The sequence below is a fragment of the Epinephelus moara genome, chromosome 23 (genome assembly GCF_006386435.1).
Source record: "Epinephelus moara isolate mb chromosome 23, YSFRI_EMoa_1.0, whole genome shotgun sequence".
NCBI lineage: Eukaryota > Metazoa > Chordata > Actinopteri > Perciformes > Serranidae > Epinephelus > Epinephelus moara.
The window spans coordinates 16465963-16485594 of NC_065528.1; the positions used below are offsets into that span (position 1 = coordinate 16465963).

Consider the following 19632-nt stretch of genomic DNA (forward strand, 5'->3'; position numbering starts at 1 on the left):
CAGCGACTTGGCTTTTGTTCGATAACTAATGTCAGCAAAAAATGTTGTTGCATTATTTGCAATCTGGCACTAACATGGTTAGCTTGTTTACTAAAATACTTGAAACATCACTTTCACCCTAAACATCCCGTCGACCTCCGTTCGAACCCTGAAACTGCATGGAAAAAAAGGAACGACAAGTCAAATATTTGTATTGAACAGCCAAATCCGATTTGACTGAGATAGCTCTGAGTTGGCTACAGCCCAAAAAATAATTGGAGGCCTCTGTGTGGTGTCTTTAGGGTGCTTTCAGACCTAGAGTTGTCTTGCTTTGGTCTGAATTGGTTGACATCAGAGCTTATGAGCAGTGAGGATTGTTGCTCCTCGCTTACGGAGCTGTTCCTTCCCTCCACTTGACAGTGCTCCACGCTCAACTCAGATTTAACCCCGCTCCACTCTAAACACTCACCGCTCACTCAGTTTCCTTTTGAAAGTCCTTTGTTAACTCCATTTTCAACTCGCAGCAGACGATTTTTGACAGGAAATAGTGTGTGTGCACAATACACAAATGTGGTCTGGGTTGGGCATTGAACAGTACTGGAGCAAAATTGAAGTGGGAGATAAAGCAACACTCCAACTTTGAAAGAAAAACCACTCTGTGCTTCATCCCAAATCCTTCCCTTCGCACTCTGCTCACATGGTCTGGTTGATATATGGGCTCTATTGAAATCAGTCCAGCTCTAACAGAGAGTTACTCATCCTTTAAAAACAGCTGTGTCATGTCTCCTGTAGCTCAGGAGGAGATTATCAAAGTATGACAAAAATAAACCCAGGGTCATTTCAACTTCAAGTCTTCAAGTCAAAGTCTGTTGCTTGCTCCCTCCAGCGCCCTTCAGGAAGTATGTGGTGTTGGTACTTACAATAGTAAACTGGGTCTGTAAGAATGTTATGATAGAATACAGATGGCTGATGAATTTGACGTAAAAGACTATCGTAGGTAGGATCATGTCTTTCGTTCAGTCATCCGAAGAGCCGGATGAGATCCTCCTGTGGGCTGCGCACGTTTGACACTCCTGCTTTAACAATATTTCTGGCAGGTAGTCTATAAAAAGGGGCTGTGATACTAAACACTGCTGATGCTTTATTCTACAGACTCATAATTTAGGAATACTTAACAAGAAGTTTCCTAGAAACAAGAATGTAATTTGGTAATTCTCATGAGGAAAATGGTGGCAGGGTTAAAGCTGGAGTGCGGGACTTTAAATCCTAAATTAAAATCCTTTACATTCAAGCCCCTGCCAAATGAGTCTGCACAATTCTAATTGAATAATTTAGCAGTATACTGGAGCCTAGCCTCCTATTTTTGGACATTTTCTCTTACCTTAACCAGGAAATCTCTTTCTAGTAGAAACCCATGAAGGAAAACGTCTCCCAACTGCATGACAGAGCAACAGCTAAGAGTAGGGCAGAAGCTACGGTGGAGGATCCTGAGAAGCATCCAAGAAAAGTTTCTGGTGTGGATTCTCCAGACAAATGCAGCATTCAGAGGAACGATCAAAGTCAAAAAAAAGAACATCAACGATAGTGACCAGAGACACAGATCACCCTAGGTGTAACTTTTCCTCACTGGAGAGCGCTGTAAGGAGCTCGGACATCCGGAGGGAGCTCGGAGTAGAGCCGCTGCTCCTTTGCATCAGAAGGGGTCAGTTGAGGTGGTTCAGGCGTCTAATCAGGATGCCTCCTGGACACCACCCCTTGGAGGTGTTCTGGGCACGTCCCACTGGTAGGAGGCCTCAGGGCAGACTCAGAACACGCTGGAGGGATTACATATCTCATCTGACCTGGGAACGCCTTGGGGTCCCCCAGGAGAAGCTGGAAAGCATTGCTCGGGAGAGGGACATCATGGGTGCTTTGCCTGGCCTACTACTCCCGCAATCTAGCCCCAGATAAGCGGATGAAAATGGATGGATGAAAGAAAAGAAGGGAGTAAGGGAAGACGCAGATGTCACAGTACTGCTTGCCCTTATTCGCGCAGGAAGACCTGAAGAGAGTGCTCACTGGGGCGGGGGAGATGAGGCAAGCTCACCTGTGGGCATATGTTATAAACATGCACGGACAATGTTTCTGTAATTACTCTTAATGCCAGAAGAGAGGAGACGAAAGTTCCGCACTCTGGCTTTAAATCAGTGAAGTTCCAATCAATTTACTTCAATTAAATGTTGACCTCATCTGAAGAATGGGTTCACAACAGGTCAGCTACACACGCAAACGTGAAATTCACCTACAGACAAGCAGACAACTCAAGAAATATGAAAAATAAAACTTTTCACAAACAAACGAGATATAACTGAAATATAATTTGCCATTTTTGTACATTGGTGCAGTTTTTCTGTCATCCCTGGGCCAACGAATGGATATCGTTATTTCATTTGAAGAATTTGTCATTTATATTCCAGAACAGATAACCCGTGGTATTCAGGAGATTAGGAGTGAAATGTCTCGCATGTTTCGATCTAAATGTGCTGACATATGGTATAACCCAAAACTACGAACTTGCTGTCTCATATAGCTACAGTGTGGAACCTTACATGAAGTATAATCTAAACATAAGACAAAGATCCCCGTGTGCACAGTTGCACTCAAGAACGTTCCCATTAGCCTTAGAGACTGGAAGGTTTAACGCCACCCTAGAGGAGGGCAGAATTTGTTCACTTCTTGTTTTACTGTCCTGTATATGAAGACATAAGGTATGTACTTTTCAGTAAAATGACCTATGTATGATCTATGTATGTTGATTTCTTTTGGTGGGATGATCATGAAAAGGTGGTTAGTTTCAGAAAGGGAACCTTAAAAATCAATCCATGGTTCCAAAAGCCTGGACCCAGAAAGATGTTCAGCGTAACTGCCAAAATGGGGCCCCTAAAGACCTCGATATTTGTGGCTCACTAAATAGAGATGGTATTTGAACTGAAAATGTTAACGCTAAACAAGTGAAATCATTTTGATATCATACACAAGTAGGCAAAATAAATCAACCATTCCAAACTGACAGGGTGGCATCTTTAATCAATGTATTGTTGACAATATAGCAAGTTATGTTAGTTAAAATATCAGTTGTGTTGGGAGAGAATTTGGGACAACCAACATATACATACGAGTAAAACAACAACAACATAAAGAAAAAAAAGTATTCACAAACAGTTTGTCATCCATCACGCACACACGATGCATTCACACAGGACTACACACACACACACACACACACACACACACACACACACACACACACACACAGAAGCTAAAAGCTTGACACTCACAAAAAACAGTCACACTGCCAGTTCAGTCAAGCAGGTTTGGATATTCTTCTGTTGGTACAAAAACGGTCGTTCTGACGAATAAAAGAAGAAGAAGAAGAAAAAAAAATGAACCTACTCTATAGCGTGGTCGTTTCCCTAACCTGCCTCTCTGCTTTCAGTCAAACTATTTGTGGTATGTACAAGTGAGAAGGCAGTATGGCCGCATCGTTTGTAGTAAGGATATTTACTGCCATGTTTCTGGCATTTCTTTTTTTCTCCCTTGTCATACAAAATAATATTTCTCTGAGGTAAGAACCGAGACAGTATCAAAATAGTAAAATCAGAATTTTACTTAAATGCACCACATAACTGGGAAAAGAAAACGACAACTGTGTTGTTGTGTCGATACTCTGGAACTGGAAAACAAATGATCTGACGGATGACAGTGGCGACAGTTGGAAAATAAAGGAAACAGTGTGTCATTGTTTCAGTAGCTGTGTTGTTTACCAGCTTGTCTTGTGTTTAAGCAGGTTGGTCTGAGCGAGAGGCGAGAGACGGGAGTCGGTGACATCACAGGCTTCGTCGAGGTTTTTCCTAAAATCACAGAGAACTTGCAGGGTCAGTGTGCGTGAGAACAAACAGATAAAGTCACCTAAGGTCTAAATAGCTCCAGTGAAACTGTTCGGGGACGAGAACACTTAGCACACTGTGTGTGTTTTAAAAGTTTTAAGAGAAAGCTCTGTGAGACGATACTTTGAGCTAAATGCTAATGTCAACCTGCTAGCATGCTAAAGTTCAGCAGGTAAATTCATCATGTTCACCATTTTAGTTTAGCGTGTCAGCATTTGCTAATGAGTAGGGCTGCACCAGGCCACCATAGAAGCAGCTCGGCCTTGCTTCCAATTTTGTCAAAATTCCCTGCGGCCCAAAGACCATTTTCTCCATGATCAGTAATAAGTACAGCAGTCAGAAGTGAGGGTATGATCTTTTTTTTTTTTTTTGGACAAACATCAGCTGTGTAACCCAGTGGCACAATCCAAACAACTATTTGCCCCTCTCCACCTAACTACCATACATACTGTTTCCAAATAAAGTCCCATGTTGGTTTGCCGGAAGGGGAGGGACTTGACCTCTCTATACAGCTGGGGCTGATAGGAATGTTGTTAATTTTGCAGGTATTTGGTCACAAACTAAAGCACTAGACACATTCAAAGATTGGTAGGAAGAACGCAGTGCTCACTATTCAGCCTGAAAAGTCTTTCCTGTGATGTCACCAGCTCCTCTTAAATCCCTCCTTGCGCTGCGACAGAAAAATCCCTTCACTCTGAAAAGGCCAACTCAGCAATGTGACTAAACACACCTGCAAACAGGAGTGACACTCCACTGAGATGCTCTGAATGGGACGATAATTAACTCCAAAAGGCATTATCAGCAAGATCCCATTTGTGCCTGGGCAACGAATCCAAACATCGCTGGGCGCATTTACACGTTTCCAGAAACACCGCTGCTGAAGTTTCTCGCTTGTTACGAGTTAAGGCAGTGATACCAAGGGCAGCGTTTCGCTGAGCAGCAACTGTGCACCACCAACTGCCAAAGCATGGCCGGTACATTGCCGTCAGGGGGTGATTCAAGATCCCAAGTCTCGCTTTTCTGCCTCTTGATTTTTCTCTATTACATTGCCCAAAGAAAAAAAAACACACTCACTACTGTATCGTTCGTCACAACGCTGTGTCTCCTTTCAGAAGAAAAGGCTGGCAAAGTAAAAGGAAGAGTGTTCTCTATTCCCCCAATCAACAAGAACATTTGCATAAAAGGAATACTACACAATCCTTTAAAGGAAGAAAATCTCAGCGCACACACACACACAGATCCAAACACACACACGCACACGCACACACAGCAGAACCAACATTTAACACACACTTCAGCCCAGGAGCCACATAATCTTTCATAAACACATAGCTAGATCATCTTCATTCCAGTGAAGACAATTTCTGTGATGTATTTTTTTTCTTCTTTTACATCAACTCTTGGTCTTAAACAGCAAAGACTGGTTTCCAGAGCATTCACCATCGTAAAGACCCAATCGTAAAACTTTTGACTCAAATCTTAATTAGTTTTTTAAAGATCTGGGGCTCTGGAAACACTGAAGCTATTGATGGGAAACTTGCTGTTTATAATTTTCTCATTTATTATTGGCGCTATTAAAAAGTTACAGTATAGTGCTCTTATGGAAAACCTTGGGTCCTGGCATTCATGACGATGCCACATGACACGCACCACCCACCCAAACACCATTACAGACCAAATACACGCCTCTATTGGCAATGGCACTCCCTGATGGCAGTGCCCAGGCAGGACAACGTGACTTAGAGCTCAAGTGTCAACCGGGCCTCCAAATTCCCCGATCCCAATTCGAATGAACATCCATTGGGCATGCGGGTACCTTACCTCGCAACCCACAGGACTCAAAGGATCCGTCAACAACGCCCTGATGCCCGACAACACAGGAGGTCCTGTCTCTATGCCTCGACAGGTCAGAGGCTCCACCGTAGATCGGACATGGCTCTGACCTGTCGAGGCCAGGTACCGGTTTGTCCCACAGATGCTTAATCAGATTGGGATCTGGGGAATTGGAAAGCTAGGTCGATGCCTTGAGCTCTTTGTCACATTCCTTGGGCCATTCCTGAGCAGTTTTTGTGGTGTGGCATGGTGCGTTGCCATGCTGGGGTGGTACTTCCATCAGGGGTACTGTTGCAATGAGTGGGGTGCTTTGTATATAACAATGTTTAGGTGGGTGGAGTGCGTAAAGGGGCATCCACATGAATGCGAGGACCAAAGGTCTCCCAGCAGAACAATGCACTGTAACAAGATGATCAATGTTATTCACTTCACATGTCGGCGGTTTTAATGTTATGACTGATCGGTGTATATCGGTGGACTGAATTTGTAATTGGACCTTCATGATGTGAATGCTCTGTGGCCAACATAATGGCGATTAGATGATCAGTTATATACCTTCAAGGATGCACCCATAACATTTTATTTGGCGGAGTAAGAGTATAAAATATTCAGGTCGTACTTGACAGATTTCGGCCTTTTATATTCGGGGCCGTCACTACTGATTAAAAGCAAGAAAACTGAGGGGAAATGAATTCCCTCATCACCCATGGTTAAAGTGTTCGCGATATTCTGTGTTTCAAAGGAGAAGCAATGTTAGTCAATGTTATCGGTGCACCGTTACATACCATGATCATCGTTTTTCTTCCTTCACATAAAAGACAAAGCTAAGTAGATTCAGACATGTATTTTTTTTTCTAAACAGTTCTATACACAATACACGGGGCGCAGTCATTGGTGTGGGTGTGGCTTCATATTTCTCTGTCATCATCTTTCTCACTTCGACTCGCCGTGGGTTCACTCCACATGCGGCCGCCAGGAGCTCACTCACAATCGTCTCATTTGTGTCGGCATAGAAAAAAAAAGTCTGCTGACACACTGCCTCACAGCAGCCAATCACATTCTTACGTTGCAATATGTGTAGCCTATCAGTGCAACATGCCGAGGTTCAGTTTTGGGTTGGTGGCACGTGTGGAGTGAACGCATGGTTTATCGTCATAATTGCAACTTATCTCATTCCTGTCGCTCACAGTACCTCTCACACTCTTCTGTTTTTCTTTCCTCTCACACTTATGGGGTGTTTGCCGTTCATCAGTGGTGTGTGAGTTTCCAAATTTCCCCCTCAATTCTGTTGGAGAGCCAACAGCAGCATTTTGGAACTGAGGGTGAAGATCCGTGAATTTTAAGGGAGTCTTGGGTTTTAGGAACGTTTCTGGGGGTTCTCAAGCTTTGGGAGTGGGATCTATTAGCAGTGCACGCCACCTCCATTTTCTGGGGTGGCGTCAGAGGCCAAAAGGTGAAGGGTTGAGGGGGGTTTGTTTCGGGGTTAGGGTGGAAGGTGGTGGGGGGTGGGGTTTAGTCGCTCAATTCAAGCTCACTTTCTGTGAGCTTGGCATTGTCTCTGACTTCATCAAAAGTGTATGTCTTCACGATCTTCCCGTTCTGAAAGACCGTGTGCAGCAGGTCCTGGAGACGAACAGGAAAACAAGTCGGAGAGAGGGTGAGTAAAAAGAAACAGGGGTACAGGAGGACAGGTGACAAGGGAGAGAGGGAGGGAGGGGGAAAGAGAAAATGTGAAGGTGAGAGAAGAGGCAGGTCATCGTCAGTGAACTCAATTTCTTTGTGCTAGACTCGAAAACATTCATATGTGCAAAAGTGTCAGTGTGCTACTGTGTGTAAACTCACCACGCCATACTCCTCCAGGTCACCTTTGCCCTCCTCCAGGGTGACAAACTCGCCACTCTGTGTTCGGTGCAGAGACAGGCGACCTTTCTTTGACCTCTTGTTGGGGTCCGCCACTGGATCCTTGAACACATTCACCTTTTCCCACCACACAGAAAAAAAAAAATCACATTTTAAACAGAAATACAAGTAAAGTTCTACGCTAAATTTATCAGAGGCTGCGTCATATAAACCTAAGGATGTCAGTTTCGGTTCATTTTGCTTAATTGCTACATTACTCACTGTTTGATTACCACAATTGTCACTAACACACGGTAACTATATCCTAATGTATCGGTACCCACCCCGAGTCCGTTGGTGACCACATAGCTGCATTTGAAGGAGCAGTTGAGCAGATCTCTGGTCAGTTTCTGCAGCAGAGCGCCTCCGGAGCCGAAGGCAATGTTCTCAATGGACCACCTGTGTTGCTTCATACCCTCCACGATCTGTGGAAGAACACACACAGTAACATTATGTAAGAGATAAAACCTTTTGTTAGGGTAGTGCTGTGTGTCCCAGTGACACTACATCATAAGCAGGATGTGTTTATACCTCTTGCAGTGTGTTGATATCAACTCCGTCTCCTTGGATGACTCTGATGTAAGGAGGAAGAACCTTAAAACCTTTGGAGTTCTCCTCTGGATGAAACTTCTTACCCAGGATCTCCAAAACCTGACAGAGGTAAATCAAGAGAGGAAGGTGTTACAGAGAGGGGGAGGTTAGTGTCCTGGTCAAAAGTAAGCTGTCCTGGTCACCGCACCTTCAAAACTGTATCGAGCGGGTTTCCTGAGTCTGGTCGGACAACCAGCGGAGCATCTGCGCTGCGTGCCTCTATCAGCGACCGAAGGTCTTCTCCCCAGATCTTCTCACAGGCGTTGTAGATGTCGTAGCTGTCGCTGACGATGGATACGGGCACGCTGGGGAACTGTTTGATGATGTGCTCAAAGGCATCTTTCTCATGGTCCTTCCCCCACGCTGTGATGGTGCTGCGGAGAGAATAGAAGAGAAATCATTGTTCTCTGTCCTGCAGTAATTCTTCCATATGGTTGATAAAAATTATAACAAACTGAGGACGACTTCTGTGATTTGTTTGAGTGCTGTGCATTTCGGGGTTATTATAGTTTTATTTTTAATTTTGGTTTTTACTTTATTAACCTTGGCGCTTTACACGAACAAAGAATGCAATAAATGGATGGAGACCACTCACCACCATTAATTCAAGACATAATCTCTATAAACAGATATCTGCATATGGACGCTGAATCTGTAGGCAATGGGACAAGATTTTGGTACTGGAAGCATTCTGGTTTCCATTTGTAGTCTGAGTAGTATTGTCCAGTCACATTTGAGCTTTGGTTGCCTGCAAGAACACAGTCCATGTGGAGAGTAAAAGCGGTGGAACGCATTGGCCGAAATGCAATCTCAGAACCCATCTGCTATTGTCTGATGATAATTTACCTTTTAATCCGCCTTTGTTTTTATCTGTTTATCTGGGTTCATATGCAGGTATCTGTTTGTAGAGATTAGCAAAAATGTCGTCTAGACCTAAAACACCACGTCTCAAGTTGCTAATTGGACTGTGAACAATGATCGGCGCATGGCAGTGAAAGTCATGGCCTGGATATCCATTATCCATTACCCAGATATCTGCCGGCTACACCGGAAACCATGAAATATTGATCGCTGCCCCGAGAGGCTAAATTGCCATCAGACCTCTTCACTGATGGGTTCTGAGATCGTTCCAAATATACAAAGAAGGAAATGAGTGAGAGATTCAACAGCAAGGAACACCACTGCGAGTAGCAAGAACTTTAGTTATCTGTGTGGAAGGAAGACTATGGGAGCAAAAGAGAAACTGAAAAGGAGGAAAGGCACATTAATGGTGAAAATGTTCTTGTAAAACAAAGAGAACGACGACTGAAGACAGTTAGAAGACACTCATCAAGTGTTAGTGCCACAGATCGTCCAGAAGAGGGCAGTGCACTCCAGGTTTTAATCTTAGCTGACACCAGACCTTAATCACCAGATGAATTACTGTCAAACGGCCAGACGAGGACATCCAGACTCCACAAAAGGACACAACTTTTCCCTCAGTCAAATGTGGCCCTGAAGCACTGTCAGTTCTATGTGGTGACATTTATAATATCTGCGGTCTTGTATGTGAAATCTGTTTAGTATACAAAGAGTAAACCTCAGCTTCTTGGCACTCTGTCAAGATTTTTAAAAGAAAAAAAAAAGATGGGGTGTGTGTGAATTAAACTTGAACTAAACTGATTTGGTGGCAGTTTATTTACAGTGCAGATCTATCCATTACTTGTCTACAAAACTGGTATTTTTTCTTACAATGTAAATTTCTGTGCACCCATTTGACCTTATTTTTTCTTCACGTCATTACTGTTACCTTGACAGTGTACAGTAAACACTGGACACACGAGCTCTGAAGGTGACACACCTCTGCTCTGAAACACCCGCCCATCCCTTTCCTTCTACATCCAAATCAAAGTGGAATTTCACTGTGACTCCTCCCTCTGAGGTAGAAACCAAACAGACTTTGGGAAGGGGGGGGGGGGCATTACATAATGGTTACTATGACAACTTCTGCCACCATCCCACAATGCACTGGTGCGGAGAAGAAGGGTGCGCTGGAGCAGCAGTAACTGCCCTGGTGGCAAGGAAGAAGCGACTCTGCGCGCATGAGAGCGAAACAGAAAGTGTGTGTGTGCACAGGATAAATGGATCAGTGCCATAAAACAACACCAGAGACATGTGAGGGGCATGTGCGTCAGGGCAGCAGCCAATCAAAACCTTCACCTCCGGCCAATCGCAGCCCCCCCTTGCACAAACCGAGATAGATGAACCAGATAATTAGAGTGAGGGTGACCAAGCTCTAATCAGGGAAGCAAATTAACACCACCCTCAGCCAAATGATGAGTACATTTTCACTCGGGCTGATAAATTCCCTCCGTCAACAGCTTTAGCAGATAATAACCAACTGTTATTTGAAACACGTTTTCTATTTTGAAAATCAATTTGGCTTGTGGGTGAAAAAGTTTGCTCTCAAACTTGGCTCCGAGCCAAAACGTGTACTATCTCACCAGAGGCGGCTCTGGAGATGAACAAAGCCGAGACGTGCTTACTGTACTTTCTGAGGATACGTGAATATGTAGCTTATGCTGATCATTAGTGCTTAGCCTCCGGGGGCTAAATGTTACGCTCTAAAGTTTCTGTGAACTTTGCACTTCTCTATAAAGGGGAGTTGAAGCACATTGGCAAACACCCATCATAACTCGGAGATCCTAGACTCCTGGTGTAATAATTAAAGTGGGTGATGGACTACTGCCCTACATCACAACAGCAAAGGTGCCACTAAACCTTCTGGAAACACTCTAGCTAAGAAATGTAGGCTCCACAAGCAGAGACAAAGCTTCAACAAGCAACATTATAGCAGATAAGCATATAAAAAGTATGTTTTTCTTTGGTGTGTCATCACCTCAAAATAAGAACCATAGTCATTAGCAGCCACTCTGCGACGAGAGCGCTGGAAAAACACTGATTTTTTTAACGTGAAACTACTTTATTCAGTGTGCATGCTGGTTTAAATCACTGGGTCAGTTTGTTTTGAAATGGAGGAAACCTCTGCTGATAATTTAGCTCATGGTAATAAACTCCTAAACATCTGGATCTCAAGTTTATAGAGAAAAAGCTGAGCACACATTAGCAGGCGCTTTGCTAGCGGCCTGTATGCGACGTGCCAAACAGGGTAGGGCAAACGCTGATTTGTAACGTGAAACTGCTTTATCCAGTGTTTTCCCCAGTTTAAATCACTGGGTCTGTCTGTTTCGGAGAGGAAGAGACCTCTACGGATATTTCGGCTCCTGGTGAAAAGTGAACACTGAAGGAATGCTAACCAGGAGAAGTTTCAACTGGTTGCAATCTGCAATCTTCAGCGCTAGTATCCACTAACCCCCCCAAAAATCATACACACTGTTACTTTCAAGGTGCTGTATGTGAAATTCAGAGCCTATGAGTTGTCTGAGGGCTAGCAGCTAACAGTGCTAACTCCATAAACAGCGCTAAAACAACAGCAACAGTGCTGACAGAGGTAACGGTGTTAACCAAGGGGAACCAGAGGCTGGGCACCACACGTGGGCTCTGCTGCCATCCCAATACTGGCAGTATATGCACTAACCTATGGCCACCATGAAAGTCGAGCAGAACAGCGATGTAGAAACATTGATTTGTAATGTGAAACTACTTCTTTCATTGTTTTTACTGGTTTTAATCTCCTGGTCTGTTTGTTTTGAAGAGGAACAGACCTCAATGGATAATTTGGCTCCCATTACAAACCTCCTGAACATCAAACACTAAAGGAATCCTCACTGACAGTTCACACTTGGCACATGGGAGAAATCACTAAATCCGACACTCTGTTCCTTTAATAAAATATAGTCTCTGGAAATTTGCAACATTCTTGGCTGACCGTAGGTATCAAACAAAAGCCAATCTGTCATTACCGCATTTAGCATGCATTAGCTCAGATGGCTAACTTGGTTTGTTTATTATAGCGTATTATGTGGGCGTTGCCGTCACCCTGAAAGTCTCGCTGAATCCTGTTCAAACAGTCGAATATTGCTATCAAACAGCCAAATCCGATTCCACTGACAATATTCTGAGGCAGGTACAGCCCTACTAACATGCATGCTTGGACCAGTTTACCACAACAAACCACAGAGAAGCTCTGACTACAACACACACAGAAATGGCGTGACTTCATTCTCTGCTCAAGACACTGTTACTCCACTATATCTTTACATAGAAAGTAGTGTTTTGCTGCTACATTAATGCTCTGAATGTTGCATGCAGAACCTTTAAACGGAGAAAGTGTGTATGTGTGTGTCTACCTGTGCTCTGCTGCAGGCACTGAGAAGCCTGGCACAGGGTCCTTGGTGCCGTAGTATTTCTTAATGACTCCGATGCCAGCGACCGTGTCCGTGCCCTTGAAGTTGACCAGATGGGCGGAGGCCCCAATGCCTGCAGTCTGCAAAGAGGAGGGAGATAGATGGTGTTAGGGAGGAAAAAGGGCAAAGACACCTTTTTTATGCCTCATAAGGTTGACAAATAGATGAAATATTGAGAAAACAATCCTGACTCATGGTCCGCATATTGGCTTTTATCTGTAACATAATGTCGGTCCAGGAAAAATGAGAAAGTGGACCTTGAGTTGAGACTGTTTAGTCAAACTTTCCTTTATGGGTAACTATACAAATCCATCTACTGGCTTGTATATTAAGTATACCTCTTGTGAGGAGACGCCTCTGTAGCCGAAGTCATGCAGTTTATACGCTAGTCCATCCAAGTTCCCAGAAGTCTCCAGGAGATACTTGGCGAGGATCTTCTTCTGCTCTCTGGAGTTGGTCGCCACAGTGATGGGGTACCAGATCTGAACCAGGATGGTCTGACGGAGGGAAGAAGGACAGTCCAGCTCACTGTTTATTTTCATTTCAGGGTGCCATTTTTCTTGAACATTTGAAGCTTTTACTGAGGTTTTAAAATGAAGCTTCAAATGTCTGTTGTCATATTTTATGTCATCAGCATAAAAAAAATCCTCAAACAAAATCCTTGATTTGAATAAAGTGATTCATCAGATTAAACGAGTCAGTCTTTATGATTAAATCAACTTTCTTGAATGAGTTAATGTAATTTATGATGCTGTTAAGATTGCTGCTAAACCAGTCGATTCCAGTCGGCATAGCCTGTCCTACGTGGATCTGCTGCTAGAATAACCCGGCTGGCGAACGGGGACAGCAGATGATATATCACCTCCTTCTACAAATATATCTTAGCTTAAAGACAAAAACACATTTTATTTATTTTTTTAAGATATTTTTTGGGGCATTTTTAGCCTTTAATGGACAGGACAGACAAGCGTGAGGGGGGGAGAGAGAGGGGGAGTGACATGCAGCAAATGGCCACAGGCTGGAGTCAAACCCAGGCCGCTGCGGCAACAGCCTTGTACATGGGGCGCCTGCTCTACCACTAAGCTACCGACGCCCCAAAAACACATTGTTTTTTAAAGCCTATTAAGCCTCTTTAACCAAATGTGAACATAAATCAAAGTTTCACAAGGACAGCAGAAGTTGCAGCACAAGTGATTTTGCTATTCAGCACTGAACTGACCAGTGAATGTCTGATCCAGTCATCCAGCTTTTCCAGTATCCAACTGGTATGAAAATCCAAAACTAACAGGCTCAGGGGGATCAAAGGGCGCTGACTGTGGGAAAAATACATTCCCTGATGCCTCGTGTCAACTCTGGACCAGAGTCACAGGTTTCAATATGAAAACAAGTGGCTTATCTGTACCCAATGCAACCTGGGGAATTTTACAAAGGAAAACTTTTGACAACAAGATGAGATCGTTTTCAGTCTGTTATCTCACTTCAGTCATTTTCATTGCAGCAGCCAGCAAACAAAATTTATGTCGCAGGAAAACGATACTTAGCATTCCTGTATCGACGCAATTTCCCCCTTCACCCCTATTTTTAAGACTTATATGAGGCTGTGTGTGTATGATAGGAATGACAGCAGAGTGTCAAGCCTCATTAGCAGCAGATAACGAGAGCAAGCACGCCAAAGTGAAAAGATGGTTACGAGAAAATAAAATGACATTTTTGCATTCCTCGCTTGACTTTGCCTACTAATACCGTGCAGTGTGTGTTTTCACCCGATAACCCTGAGCGGGTCACATGCCTCCTCACACTAATCACGATCTAAACCATAATATGGACTGATGTGACTAACTGAGCAAGGCTGATGTCCACACACACGCAAGGTCATGTGCCCTCTGCCTTATCTGCATGCTGACCTCTGCATGAGGAATCTATATCTTAACCTGATTTAATCACTGTCACATGATCCATGCCTCAAGTAAACTGTTCTGCCTCATATGTCTCCTAAAATCTTTTTACTCATGACTTCTGTGGGGTTTTTTTGCATTTAATTGACACCTCTCTGAGAATTAAGACTGTGACAATCCCTAAATATAAAACACAGTAATCACCGTGTGACAGTTTGTGAGGGGCAGTGCCTCTTGATGGTAAAATGGGGCGGCAGCACGGTAAAAACAACACTCAGGAGGAATGTGCGCACACACAAACACGCACGTGTGCCAACATAACTTCCCGGTCAACGTCCCAGAACAAAATGGAGGGAGATAAGGGACGAGAGAGGAGGGCGAGAATGAGGAAGGTCAGGGGGACAGAGGGCCGAAAGAGCAAGAAAGACATCAAAAGGGACGTCGTGATGACAGAGGGAATGACAAACAGCGAGTAAAAGAAGGAGTGGCAGCGGGAGCAGAGGGGAGAAACAGCCCAAGGACAGCAGGCTGAACGCTACGGCTAATTTTACATGAGCAATGAAGAATGACTGTGTGTGTGTGTGTGTTTATGCATGTATTTATATCAGCCGTGGAGACTGTGTGTGTATGTGAGTGTGTTGTGTCCAAATTTGTCAGGACAGTGTGTGTGTTGTGACTGTGCTCTTGGCTCTGGGTGACCTGCGTCCAAGCACTCCTCCCTTTCGTCATTATAGTTATAGTAGAGCGTTGTGGGCTATCTCTTTTCAGTGTTGCACTTAATAGACGATCCCTACACACCTGTCCCACAGCTAGCAGCTTGCTGGGATACTTTAGTAAAAACAAGACAGACTTATACCCAATCAAAGGAGACACTGTAGTTACTTAGAAATGTATGTGTAAGAGTTGCACACACGTCCCTTTGTACACAATGTCAAAAGCTTTTTATGTTTTATATCAGTGGAGCGACACAAAGGCAGCCTGTTGTGTCGGTTTGATCCTCTTCTAAGGAAAAGCTGTATGGGAGAGGTCAAACCGGATATTTATGAATGGGGGCAGACATGGGAAAAGAGAGACACAGAGATCAGTTAGAAAGAGAGGAGGAGACAGAGTGGAGATATCGCTCGTGGTAAATGAATTTAGTTCTGCCGAGTCACTGACGACAGTCTGTTCATGCGGCATTAAGTTCATGAGATCTTCCTCATCTCGGGGCGGACTCACACAGTGCATTAGCGCAATGTAATAAATGCAGCACGGAGGACTCTGCATTACACACCAGACTGCCTGCATCAAATCACAAAAATCTATTTTACTTCTGCTGTACTTTATCCCTTTGAAAAAACACACACGTCATGTTTGTGTGCTTTAAACATGCTTTTACATGTCACCATCACAGCTGCTTATATTCACCAGTGTCACCTGATAACTCTACCACTGTATAAATACGATGATTAAAAGGAATAGTTTGACATTTTTGGGGGATACACTTAGTTGTTTTCTTGCCTATGGTTAGATGAGAAGATTGATACCACTCTCCTGTCCGTACAGTACATTTTAAAAGTGTAAAAACCACAGTTTACTGGGACCAGTTGCTGGAAGATCAGCAAATACACCAGCAAAGCAGCTCCTGTATCTAAAAAGGTACCACAATGTAAGTAAGCCATCAGGCTTTATTGTGTTTACATACTTGGTGATTTGCAATGTATGTTATGACTGCCTGGCGGTGAAAATGCGTAAAATCAATTATCAAAAAGATACAGGGCTAGGAACTAAATCCTTTACAGGTCGACCAGCTTCAGGCAAGTTAGATTTAAGACTAACAATACAAAACAATGACTGTCCAGCTTACTTGATCTAGTAGTCCATGATACAGGCTGGCAGTCTGATTGTAAATAAAAATCCTTTTACACCCTTTAAACAGTCCTTATTCGGGATATCCTGATAAAGGCTGTTGATGTCCCAATATTCTGATGTGTGTAATGTTAACCTGAGAGGCATTTGGTAAATTATTTCTAAAAATTAGATGTTACCAATCATTTTGAGATTATACAATGTAACGTCAGAAAAAAAATATTTATAAGATCCTTCTTTTAAGGCTTATAAAACAATGATTTCAAGTATTTTCATACCAGTTAAGGCCTTACTTTTAGATCAATGAATACGATGCCTTTTGAGACTTTATATGCTCTGCAAAATCCTGAGGTGAACCTAGTGGCCATTCCTCTCTGATACAGGCTTTCAGTAAATCAAAATGCAAAGTGAATAAAGTGGACATACATTCTTTACACAGTTCAGAATAATGTCAAAGCTGTGATGCCTCAGGGAACAGAACATTGGTCGGGTCAAGTGGTTGATTTAGCACTTTTTGTCAACTACAAAAAAACACCAAACAAGCACCTGACTCTCTGCTCTTGTACTTTTTTCCCCAGCCAACCATTATGAATGACTTAACTGCAGTTACAGCGCATCTCTGAGCGGCTGTGAAGCAGTAAGTCATGGCAGGGCTGTAATTCAGGGAGATTTAAGGAGAGATAAGAGGTGTCGTTGGGTGCGCTGCCAAGCTAAATAGTTTATGGCTTTTATAAAACCGTTAACTCTCCATTGTAATAAAAAGGGCATAAATGCTGCTAATATAATTTTGTCCTTAAATCAATAATAGAATAAAGCTAGCTGTTAAATCTTACTGATATGCTTGGCAATGTAGTTTTTGTAGCAATAGAAGTGGCACATTAAAATCTTAACTGTTAAACGAGAGCATAGCGATGAGAATTTTACAATTGCTTTAAAGCTGAAAAACACTGAATCCTAAATTTGCTCCAATGCAGCCGACTGCAACTTCACCCAGCCTGACAAACACTAATTGAATAACACACTTGTGTCATGTCAGGACAGGAATTGTCCCGCTATCCATTCTGGGCCCAGAAGACAAAGAAAACAAACTTACCTCCACCCAGTTGGTGAGCCAGTAGCATTCAGGGTCTGTGCTCTCCACTGTGAACAGAACATTGCCTCGAGGAATGACGCTCCCCTCTGGCACCGCCTTGATTTCAATAGGCAGGTGTCCATTGTATTTCTGCAACACACACACACACACACACACACACACACACACACAAATATGGCACTCAGAATCAGATTTAAACTGTGACAGTTTCTTCTTTTTGGCTTGTACAGAGTGTTGCTTTATTGAGATGACCTGAAAAAGGGAGACTAAAGTGACACACATCTGGAGGCGATACAGTTTCTGGTTGAGAGTCGACCTTCAGACGTGTGCTTCACGCCTGGGCGCGATGTGAAGAGGCAGTGAGATCATGCAAATACATGCGTACAGATTTTCCTGCATTTCAAACCTGGTCGATGGATAAAACAGTGTACAAGTAGCAGCTCATTCTCTATACCATAAGACATACCACTACTAAAAGTGAGCAACATTTGTATGCTTGATGTGGGCTGTCTGTGTGCTGCTTTTATCAATAGCAACAGCATAGTATCATATAACCATGTGATGAAACAGACCTCCCTGGAGCCCTAAGCAAAACCGTGCTAAGTGCTCCTTCCTGACCTGTGAGCCACGTAAACCATTTGCAATTGCCACACAGTCACACCTGACAACCCAGTGCTCCCACTACAATCCTCCTTGTAGTGGCAGAGAGATGCCTATATAAAAGGCAGGTTCAGAATGATGGGGTACTTTCTCAGAGTATACACTGACATAAAGCACCAAGAACTGTTCCACTGACAGCTCTAGAAGTATTTCAGAAAAGGGATTTCTTATCTGAGTTACAAATTGAGTTGCGAATCTTTTCAAGATTAGAGCAGGACATAATGTCCCTCAGCCACTGGGCATAGGTGGGCGGGGCAGTTTCTCTCTATCTGATTAGAACTGCCCGTCTGGTCAGCAGACAGGCAAAAGAGTGCACGGTGTTGGATCGGAGTCGGTGTACATCATCCTCTACACTGGTGCCAACTAGGGCGACCAGAGGGTTGGGTTGGAGGCCAAAGTTGAGGATTGAGGATACGGTTTGGAAAACGTCCTGAACATGTGAATAAGAGAAGCCTCATGATGATGATGATGAGTTAACCAGTCCCATACGCTGTCCAACAATGAAGTATTAAAACCTTGCTCCCAGACATATTTGATTTTGTCAAGAGGGGCGTGTCTGATCTCAGCTAACTTGTCATGTATGGTGAATATCAATTGTTTGTGTGACGGGTTTAAACAAAGAATCCCATCAGCAGTGTTCGTATCAGGTGTCTCAGGAAAGCTTGGTATCTGAGAGTGAAGGAAATGTCTGATTTGCAAATACCTTGAAATTGGATATTTGGAAGGTTGGATGTTCCTGAGAGTTGTTCAAATGATGAGTCAAGTAAAGAAGACTGGACAAGATGGTTGTTAAGGATAGGACATGAAATATATATGTATATTTTTTCCTTGCCCTACTTGCTCAGCGTTTTTTAAGCATATCAGATTCAAACTCTATTTAAATATAATTTCATTTAGCTGGCAAACATGAAGGAATAGACAGAACGTGGGGAGTAATGAAGAGACGACCGTGATGTAAACGTTGTCACATTTTGACACATATTAGGGCAATGCTGCTCCGACAGCTACAGAAGACAAATTTGCCATCATGTTGCATTACATGGAAGGTTATTCACGGAAGATTACTGTAACAGTTTCATTATATGCAACTAAGTTCCATGACTTCTCCAAAACTTTCAATGATTTCAACTAATTCCGTGAAATTTCCAGGCCTGGAAAATGTGATTATGAAATTCCATGACTTTTCCAGGCTTTTCATGACAATGAGAACCCTGTAGGACGTGGACATACAACACAATTTTGAGAGTACGTCACCGTCACTTCAACGTTCCTTTTTGTGGTGTGAATGTGCACAAAGCCCCTGAAGATATGGAATTCTCGGGGGAGCACCCCAGATTGGATTTGATCCGAAAACACATACACTCACACTAGCTGGACGTCTTCTCACCAGGCTGAACAGGAGACATGCTTTCAGGTGCAAGGTAAGAAGCTTTGACGTGTGTATGTGTGTACCAATATGCTTGCACATTCTCGCGTGACAGAGGTACCTCGAGTGTGTGTTTTTGAATGGAGATGAGTCGGAACGTTACATACACAGTAAATAAAGGTTGTTTGTTAACTTC

At 43.3% G+C, this 19632-nt stretch overlaps 1 protein-coding gene across 1 annotated transcript in view; it reads right to left on the minus strand.

The window, feature by feature from the left end:
• Window positions 1-3025: 3025 nt before the first annotated feature.
• The window catches only part of nampt1 (nicotinamide phosphoribosyltransferase 1), a 30306-nt gene continuing 13699 nt past the window's right edge, over window positions 3026-19632 (minus strand). The window contains exons 4-11 of the mRNA XM_050035894.1: window positions 17411-17539; window positions 12913-13071; window positions 12518-12654; window positions 8377-8602; window positions 8169-8288; window positions 7922-8062; window positions 7581-7715; window positions 3026-7361 (exon numbers count right to left, since the gene is read on the minus strand). Of these exons, the coding sequence (XP_049891851.1) occupies window positions 7251-7361; window positions 7581-7715; window positions 7922-8062; window positions 8169-8288; window positions 8377-8602; window positions 12518-12654; window positions 12913-13071; window positions 17411-17539 (1158 nt within the window). The 3' untranslated portion in view covers window positions 3026-7250. The remainder of the gene's footprint in view (window positions 7362-7580; window positions 7716-7921; window positions 8063-8168; window positions 8289-8376; window positions 8603-12517; window positions 12655-12912; window positions 13072-17410; window positions 17540-19632) is intronic.